The sequence below is a fragment of the Cicer arietinum genome, chromosome 6, assembly GCF_000331145.2.
Source record: "Cicer arietinum cultivar CDC Frontier isolate Library 1 chromosome 6, Cicar.CDCFrontier_v2.0, whole genome shotgun sequence".
Lineage (NCBI taxonomy): Eukaryota > Viridiplantae > Streptophyta > Magnoliopsida > Fabales > Fabaceae > Cicer > Cicer arietinum.
Window position 1 is genome coordinate 1,928,832 of NC_021165.2, and position 9,243 is coordinate 1,938,074.

General features: G+C 33.3%; 3 protein-coding genes across 6 annotated transcripts in view; all 3 read right to left on the reverse strand.

Moving 5' to 3' along the window:
* The window catches only part of LOC101500981 (uncharacterized), a 4,113-nt gene extending 3,056 nt beyond the window's left edge, over positions 1 to 1,057 (reverse strand). The window contains exons 1-6 of one of the 4 annotated variants that reach the window (XM_073370174.1): positions 865 to 1,057; positions 703 to 772; positions 504 to 571; positions 362 to 423; positions 211 to 292; positions 1 to 131 (exon numbers count right to left, since the gene is read on the reverse strand). In XM_073370174.1, coding sequence (XP_073226275.1) covers positions 1 to 131; positions 211 to 292; positions 362 to 423; positions 504 to 571; positions 703 to 772; positions 865 to 915 — 464 coding nt within the window. In that variant the 5' untranslated portion in view covers positions 916 to 1,057. The remainder of the gene's footprint in view (positions 132 to 210; positions 293 to 361; positions 424 to 503; positions 572 to 702; positions 773 to 864) is intronic. The other 3 variants (XM_073370173.1, XM_073370175.1, XM_073370176.1) reach the window with 3 other exon arrangements.
* Positions 1,058 to 2,937: 1,880 nt separating this feature from the next.
* On the reverse strand, positions 2,938 to 4,314 carry LOC101501709 (peptidyl-prolyl cis-trans isomerase FKBP17-2, chloroplastic). The gene is made up of 3 exons (XM_004503234.4): positions 3,782 to 4,314; positions 3,466 to 3,510; positions 2,938 to 3,373 (listed from the first exon to the last, which is right to left on the reverse strand). The coding sequence occupies exons 1-3, from the start codon at positions 4,156 to 4,158 to the stop codon at positions 3,019 to 3,021; spliced, it is 777 nt and encodes a 258-aa protein (XP_004503291.1). The 5' UTR covers positions 4,159 to 4,314; the 3' UTR covers positions 2,938 to 3,018.
* A 388-nt stretch (positions 4,315 to 4,702) lies between these two features.
* The window catches only part of LOC101507731 (probable serine/threonine-protein kinase SIS8), a 9,068-nt gene continuing 4,527 nt past the window's right edge, over positions 4,703 to 9,243 (reverse strand). The window contains 10 exon segments of the mRNA XM_027335969.2: positions 4,703 to 5,289; positions 5,410 to 5,586; positions 5,675 to 5,724; positions 5,866 to 5,934; positions 6,051 to 6,149; positions 6,250 to 6,328; positions 6,621 to 6,721; positions 7,649 to 7,717; positions 8,117 to 8,157; positions 8,298 to 9,237. Of these exon segments, the coding sequence (XP_027191770.1) occupies positions 5,157 to 5,289; positions 5,410 to 5,586; positions 5,675 to 5,724; positions 5,866 to 5,934; positions 6,051 to 6,149; positions 6,250 to 6,328; positions 6,621 to 6,721; positions 7,649 to 7,717; positions 8,117 to 8,157; positions 8,298 to 9,237 (1,758 nt within the window). The 3' untranslated portion in view covers positions 4,703 to 5,156.

A 9,243-nucleotide genomic window follows, 5' to 3' on the forward strand; every position in this document is an offset into this window, starting at 1 on the left:
GCTGAACCTTCAATAATAAAACCCACAGCCCACATAAACCACCCTATTATATCCGCAGCCTGTATAATAGGATTTCCATCGCTTGCATTAACCACTGTAACAGGTAAACTCACGGTCCAAACCCAAACAGCCTGCAAAAAATTGAATGAAATACTCTACAAGATCGATACTAAATCTTAAACCAAAGATGAGGAGAAGATTCTAAGAAACCTGAAATATCCAGAACACGGCCAATTTACCCAAATTATTGCGCATTTCATCAAAGCGGCGATCCTCTCCCCACTGTAAAATCCTGATAAGGGAGAGGAATTTAAAAAGAATAAACATATGCCATATAATTTGAAGAGAGGCAGTGTGATACCTTAGTAAGAGAAAAAGGCCGAGACGAAGACCCCATAATACAACAAAGAGAGTGAGGATTATCTGAAAAGAGTGATTTCATATATTATTATTATTAAGTTTGTTGAATCCAAAATGAAAGTGTAATAGAATAGTGATGTTACCTGTCGAAAATGCCATGACCCTTTGAGCACCAAAGTCAATATAGCGACTATAACGAAATTTGTACTTCCTTCAAACGGATAAAATATGCCAAAGAATTATGTAATTTATGTGGTTAGTTACATTTACATGAACATGAACATGAACATGAACAGATTAGTAGTTATTATTTATTGAAAAAATAAGATAGTACGTAGTTACCGGCAAAATCAGTGACCTTGTCGAATTTCAGGAGTGCAGTGATTACGAAAAACAGTAACTGATATGCAATCTGAAAAATGAAATAAAAACAATTGGAATTGAGGAAAAGAGAGAATACTTAATTAATAAACTAAAATAATTAGTGTAGTGTAGTGTAGTTACCGTGACTATGGCGGTGAGGGTTAAGAAATGGGAATCAATCACAGTGGCCATAGTATTATTCAATATTGTTTGCTTTCTACTTGTCTAATGGTTGTTGTTTATTTTTCAAAGTGTATTTTATTATTTCCGCGGTTGAGATTCGAAGACGACACACATCAAAGCACCATACGACTCGTCGTTTTTAATTTTAAAGGAAAGCAAAGATGGCACGCCAAGGATAACATTCAATGTATGAAATATCAAGTCTTCTAAACTAAATAATATATTAAATCAATTAGTCAATTATTTGTTTATTCTCTACAAGACTACAACAACAAGTCAACGACCTGCTCTTATCTCTATATTTCATATTTTTAAAATAATAATTAAAATTATATTAAAAATTGAAAAACTTATATTTTAGATAAATGTTTTTTACTAAATTAATACATATTGGAAGACATAGAAGTATTAATATTTTAGATAAATTATTATTTTTAATTTTATATAGTGTAATCTTTCCACACACTCTTACAGTTGATCTATAAAAATATTCCTTTTAGTTTGAATAGTACATTTTTAATTACACAAAATGTCATTTGAGATTCATTCATTCTAACCACCCAACTTAAATTTTATTAGTATGTATTCTTTTATTTTTCCATTGTTTTGCATTATGAATCCACTTGTAACACTAATTAATCTACGAGTAAGAAATAATAATTGTTATTGCATAAGTGCCAGAGTATTTTTTTAAATTTATGACCAAATTTTACATTTATAACCAAATAAATTATTACAATAAACATCTTTAAGTTGCAGTTATAAATATTGATATTGTTAGGTTAAACAATACATAATCTCTAGTAAATATGTTGTGGTAATTATATCATCTCATCTATAAAAATAATTGCAATCAATATTTCTATATATTTCAATATCCTATGAAGTAGTATTAAATACATAATATTTGTTAACAAATTCATCTTTTTTTGGTACAAGTTAAAATATTATCGTTAAAGATGTGGATTAAAGAATGAAGAAATAAAAAAAAAAATGTTATTTATTAGAGAAATGAAATCAATTATTGATTTATTAATCAGTACTCACGTTGCCATAATTAAAGAGATGTTTGAAAATCATGATATATTTTTGTAAGATTTGAGAGAGTGAAAACCAAGAAGGATCTATTCGAATTCATTTGAAAGAGATATTCATTTACTATCTAATGCGCATTGAATAAAATGATCTTCAGTCAAAAAATATTACGGGAAAAAAAAAATATTATTCTACTACATTATAAAAATCATATAATTGTTTGTAATTTCTATACATTTCAAAGCATTTTTTTTATAAGTATATCTTAACTAATTATATTTTGTAAGACATATGTTTGAAAAAAGTTGCCCAATCATAAATCATGTTTTAACCAACTCATTTTAATCAAACTTAAAACTATTTTTCCTTAAAAATCGTCTGTATGAAATAGCTAGAGGATCAAATTTTCAATATCAAGTGCTGAATTTAATTTATTTTAAAATTAATCGGCCCGAATTTCCTATTTTTAAATTTTATTTTATAGACACACGTCAGTGGATAGTTTATTAGTGGAAGGAGGATATAAAAAATGTTAGTAGTAGTAGAAATCGAACTCTAACCTCTTTCTTAGTATTCTTTCCATGTCTGTTATATTTTCAACTTTGTTCCATCCGTGACCCACAAAAATTGAATGTAATCTACTTCCTCAAATTAACTCTTCCACACTTTCAAAAAAATGATTTGAATGTAACCTGAAATTTTGTATCCATCATTCATCCTAAACATTTTGTACAACTCAAAATAAAGAAAGTTTAAAGAATTCACGAATTCTTCGTACTTTACAGGTATATTTTCCATCCACAGAAAAGGATAAAATAAAAAATGAATATTTTTCTATATAACGTCAACACCTTTCATTGAAGGCGTGTTTTAGTGTCCGACACCTTGATTACATTTAATTAATTAATTTTTTAAAATTATTATCGATATAGACTTGTTAATGTCAGGGTTGTGTGAGTATCTTTGCTTCATAGATATTTTCATATGATACAGTAATAAATCCAAAGCACCCTGCATTATTGCTTAAGGAATTGTGAATGATACTTAGCACTGTAATGTACATTTAATTATCAATCATCAAGCAGGTGCAATGGACACTTTATCAACCTCTACAATGTATTCAAGTGTAGCAAGTGGAGGAATTTGAACACCAGAGCCCAAATCAGCACCATTCTCTCTAAATCCCAATTCAGGAGGCACAATTACTTTCCTCATGCCTCCTGCTTTCATAGTTTTTAGTACATATTCTATCCCTTCACATACTCCCTTACTATATGGTCTTGAACCCATTACTAGTGCCAATGGCTTCTTCTCCCCTTCAAATGTGTTCACAAATACTTCTCCTGTGCTTTCAACTTTTCCCATTATATCAATCACAACCAAATCACCTTGCCTTGGCGAAGCGCCTCCGCCGATTTTCAATTCATAATACCTGTGGAGATTGTGTAATGTATCACAAACAATGAGGCATACAAATTTGTATGTAATTGTCAAAGCTTATAATTAGAGTGTGAAATAATGAACCTTATGCCATTAGGCAGAGTCACCTCTTTCTCCTCTTCAACATTCCTATGAAGACAAAAATGTCATTAGTCATCACTAAAGGAACTAACAAATTTTTTTATATAAAACTATTTTTGAAGATGAGTTGGGTCCTGAGGGTTCATCAGGTCAAAATAAACTTCAAGACTCAAATAACGCTAACAGATGTACTTAGAGAAACAACGAGGTCCTCACGTTGGCAGCAGGAGGAAACTAATATTTAACCCCTCATATATCATTTTTCACGGATGAAATTAATAAACAAATCTTTGTCCAGGTTCTTGGAACATAGACATACCTTGTATTTGCTTCTTGTTGAGAAACCTCAAGACGAGTCTTAATTTGTTCTGAGATAACACCAAATGCAAGAAAACCAACCCATGCAAGACCAGCTCCAAGTCCAAACCTTTTTGTCAAGGAAGTGGCTATCCAATCTGTGGAATCAACCTTAGTTGATGAAGTTACTGGTTTAATAGGCTTCTGCTGCTGTGCTTTGACAGAGACTTGCACTGACTCTTCACTCAAATTTGTTGTTGACTGTGGGGATGAATCTGAGGGCTGAGGTTGTTGTGGGGGAGGAGGTGTTTGTGATGATGAAGAAGAAGAAGCAATTTGATGAGTGGTTCTGTTAAGAGGGAGTGACAAAAATGGTGGTGAACCAAAGATAGTAGCCATGTTCTGAATAATAATGATAATAAGTTTGGTTTAGATACAAAAGGGTAAAAAGAAATATCATACAATGTTTACAAGCTGCAGTGAGGAGCTAGTCCCCACCTTATCCTAATTGTAAGGCCATCCACTTATTGGTTCCATTTTAGCCTTTTGTTGCACATGTCAAACTTGATGCTATTCAACAACATTAGTTGTGACTACCTATGTAGCCCTAACATCCTAAAATTGAATGTGTGTTTGATGTCTAATACATGTCAGTGTCCAGCGTTGAGACGATATCGGCATATGTAATTATATTTAATCATTTTCATGTTTTAAATTATTATTTGTGTCTATGTATGAGTCAGTACTTCACTAATACTACACATAAATTATGCTTTTTAAGTAGAAATAGGATGGACCAGAGCTCTCTCTTCTAATTCATCCCTTACTCTCACTCCTATATCTTTCTACTATGGAGATAAAAGGGTGTGAGAAGATCCCAATAATAGGACACATTTATGTTCACACTATAAATGTGCTAAAAAGTACAAACTGTCTCCACAGATAGCAAATAAAACAGGAGAACTGGGTATAATTCATTAATGTGCCACCAGTGTTACAGAACTGCCAGCACAAAGAAACTGAACACACTAAATTTGTATGTTCACTAAATACAGCAAGCAAGCAATTTTCACTTACATTTAATCCTTTCTTCTGTTTAAGTTACAACTGCAACTTTTAATAACTATTTATGGACAACAAAATTTAGATGCTGATTACAACATTTGCCAAAGAATTTTGTACAAACAGAATGGAACAACCTAACAATGGTTGCGTTGTAAATTACAGAAGAGAAAGGAAACAAACAGAAAAGAAAAACGCAGGAGCGAAAACCTTGAATAAGAATGAACGTTAGCTGATAGGTCTTGAACCGATCAGTAATAGAAAATAATTTACAAATTGCCCTCACATTTTTTAGCAGTAAAATGAAAAAGTTTCGTTAGCTGTATAATTGTCTCCTATGCTGCTGGATCTTCAGCATGTCGTGATGATTGAGCACTTGCACGGTGCACTTGAGAACTGGTAATTGGCTTCTGCAATGGCTTCAGTGCCGCCATTATTTCAGCAAAAGTAGGTCTCAACTTAGGATCTCTATAATGCAAAAAATAGCATATCTAGTCATATTTTATATATGGGTATGATAATCACATTACATGCATTAAGAGAAGTACATTACTCCTTATGCATTAGGAGAAAAATGATTACACTTACGTCTGCCAACACTGTCGAATAATATTTGCAATGGCAGGGTCAACATTATCTGGAATATCAAGACGGCGATGCTGGAAACCGACAGCACCAACAACTTGCATTGGATTCATTCCTCCCCACGGTTGCCGAAGAGTAGAGAGCTCCCATAATATCACCCCATAGCTAAAGACATCACACCTACAAATGAATCGCACATTGTGTTAAACTGTTAATCATTTATTCATATGGCAATATAAATAACAAGTACTAAGAATAAGAAACTTACTTTTCATCTGAAAGTTCATTTCTCAACACTTCTGGAGCCATCCACTCAGCCTGAAAAATATATATTATACATAACCATGATTTTGTTGTTTAATATGTAACAACAAGAACATTCAATCAGGAGGATGAAAGAACCAATGAATAAATTGAAAGGGACAAATTAATAAGGAAATAAAGATTACGACAGCTTACTGTTCCCGCAGTTGATCTAGAAGAAAGGAATGTGCTGTACTTCATTCGAGATAAACCGAAATCGCATACCTATTCAACAGTAAAAAAGTCATTCCACACAAACAAGTCGAATAGTATAATCGATCACCATGCATGCATGCTATCAAGGAACATTCATTAATCTCAAAATTCAATTCAATGAGTACCTTTACAACCCAGTTTTTGTCAACAAGAAGATTTGGGGACTTCAAATCACGATGCACTATCACTGGAGTGCAGTTGTGCAAATAGTTCATTCCTCGAGCCTGAATAGTCAAAACAGATTCACTGGTTATTAATTATAGCAATAATTTGGTGACTGAAGAAGCTTCATTGATCTCACTTAAAAGACAACAAAATCCTTACAGCATCCAGGGCCATCCTCAACCGCCTTCGCTCATCTAATTGATTGTTAGGTCGGTGAATTAATCTATACAAACTCCCTCTGCAAAACATTATTCATAGAATCAAATCATGAAGCAAAATGTCCTCCAAAAATTTATTAATCAAATAATAAAATGGTAAATACCTCTGACTTTCTTTTTATTAATCTAGTGAGCATCAGTAAACAGTTGAGTTTCAATCAAGAACATGTAAATGGTTCATTTCGAATAAGTTTGTCAGGTCACAAAGAAATTCATAACCATTTGTACATTACAATAAATACACCGTTTAGTGCTCGTAAATATCAACTTCCAGAAAAATTGCACATCTACAAATGAAGGATTGCAAGTTACCTAGGAAGAAATTCAGTAACAATTGAAAGATTTGGAGGTCGAGTTATAGCTCCCATGAAGAGAACAACATTTGGATGCCTCAGTCTTCTCATTATTTGGATCTATTGCAATTTATATCATAAATTAAATAAGCACTTCTATCATACACGGCAAGAATTACTGAAAAATGTCACTGGTATATGAGATAATAGGACAACATAACAGCCAATACTACATAATGTCTGCAGAATTAAAGAATATTTTCAATCGGTAAATTTTGATGCAAAAATTAGAAATATTAAGAACAGACTAGTAAAACGGTTGGAAACATAATGAAACATGTAATTCAACTGGTAACCACTTTTATTATTCTCTGATTTCTCTTGATTATAAAAGATGATGGAAGAATATTTGTTAGGAATCCAAGAATTGGATTCCAAGGATTAGGAAGAACACTAATATTTAGAAAAAAGATAACAAATAATAGGAGAGAATCTCTCCACAGAAAATATACACAAGAGCGGATACATTCATACAATGGTTTACACCACTCAATTTCTAAAGTTGCTAAAAGATTCTTTCAAAGGAAATGAAATCTTTATTTATAGGTTCCATGTACACTTAGAATAAGAGGGGCAAAGGATCCCTAACTACCTACTAACAAACATAGCAGTCTAACTAACAACCTCAACCAATTAACTGCTTGTACTAACTAACTTTCCTTTATCTCAGTCCTAATATTAAGTTTGATAGTTTTAAATTTTCAATCCTACTATGTCTAGGATAAACAATAATTCCATTAATTGACTTTAGACAAATGTCCAAGTATTTATAGTTCACGGTACTTTGAAAAAAGACTCATTAATAAATGACTGTAATCATTAAAATGTTCCATAAATGACTCAAGGCAAAAAGGAAAAAAGAATTTAGGATAGCACCATTTGATCTCCTTATCTCACAAAAGCGCTAAAGCCTACATTGATCTTATCTCACAAAATCAGTACAGACTGCAAAAGAAGAAAACTGTGTGAAGTAGAGGTTGCATGTACCTCACTTTTGAATTCTTCAAGTGATTCACCAGAGATATCTTGATGCAGAAACCTCTTTACAGCAACTTCCTACAAATCAAAGAGCAGAAACATGCTAAAAATATACATACTAAAATCTGTTATTTACAGCATAATACAATATTACCCATAAAAGTACTGATACTGACAAGTGAAATAATCGAGACATGGTTAACCTAGGTAGCAGTAAAAAATATGAGAATACGATTGATTAATATGTTGTGCAGGCTAAAATGAACCTCAATTGTAAGAATAATCGGAACACATTCAGGTAATAAAATGACATTTTATAATTTTTTGCACACTTGTACAAACGAAGGTGGAATTGCAGCAGTTCACATTTTATTTTAGCCAAAGAAACTAAATAAATAAAAACAAGATGCACAACATACGCAGAATGATAAATATCACAGCTACAATTGATTAGGTTTATGAAGTTAAGAAACTCACAGTTCCATGCCATTCACCACGATACACTTCTCCATATGATCCTGCAAACCAAACATACGTATGACACACAATTACAATTAACTTTTCTACAGAACATCAGGAAAAAGAAATGCTCCTATAAAAAGTAGCACCATCTAGCATAATAATGTATACAATCCTTATAGAAATGCACAGTTATTACCAAGTCCGATACGTTCACCCATCGCGATTTCCTCCCATGGAATGTCATATTCAGCAACATCATCTAGTGCAGAATCAGATTTTGTGCTATCATTACTTACCGATCTATCAGATTTTTGCTCTCCTTCTGAAGCATTATTCTCTCCGTCACCACTACCTTTTGGCTCACAACTAGCACCCTCAGTATCTCCATCACTTCGACTTCCCTGCTCATACTGTTTACTGACGGCAGCAGTGGTTGCTACAACAGCTGCAGCAGCTGCCGCTACAGGAATCTCAATATTTGAGTCAGTGCTTGACTTTGCCACAGCAACTACCATAGAAGATGCAACAACAGCAGCCGCGGCAGCTGCAGCAGCAGCCACCGGTACATTTTTCCCGTACTTTACCTGAGTTGCTTCTGCTTCGGATTGTATGTGATATCCAGAAGCTTCCCTTGTATCAGGAGATGGGCCAATTCCCAAACTTTCTACGGGCTTAGAATGCTCAATCTGACTGCTAGAACTTGCTTTGGTATGCGTTCTTTGAGGAGGCAATGGAGGCAAAAAACGAGGAGGACTGAGATAATCACCAACCTTAGCTTCTTGTTGCAGACTTGGCTGTTTATATTCATCCTTTTCTTCAGTTGAAGAATTGGCCTCAGTTTGGGAACCTAACTGATCATGATAGATTTCAGAAAACAAGTTTGGAGGAGCAACAACGCCACTTTCAAGTAGAACATCATGAAGTTTTTGAGCCAAGTTAGGATTCTCCTTGGCAGCATCAATCATATATTGAGAAACATCTTTGACTTTCATTCTGTGTGCTGCAGGGGAACTGATCCCTTCTGTCCAAGAAGGAGATCTTCCATGCGTGTATGGATAATTATTAGGTCTGCTAACAGATTCCCTTGCCTTGATCTTCTCTACGTTAGGGATATTTTTGAACTCATTCAATTATTTCTTAAA

Bases quoted from the DNA above. Each gene is read 5' to 3' on its own strand.
- LOC101501709 (XM_004503234.4), bottom strand. From the start codon at position 4,158: ATGGCTACTATCTTTGGTTCACCACCATTTTTGTCACTCCCTCTTAAC. The intron at 3,511-3,781 runs GTATGTCTATGT...TTGTCTTCATAG, and splicing joins CAACAAGAAGCAAATACAAG to GAATGTTGAAGAGGAGAAAG. The intron at 3,374-3,465 runs GTTCATTATTTC...CAATCTCCACAG, and splicing joins ACTCTGCCTAATGGCATAAG to GTATTATGAATTGAAAATCG.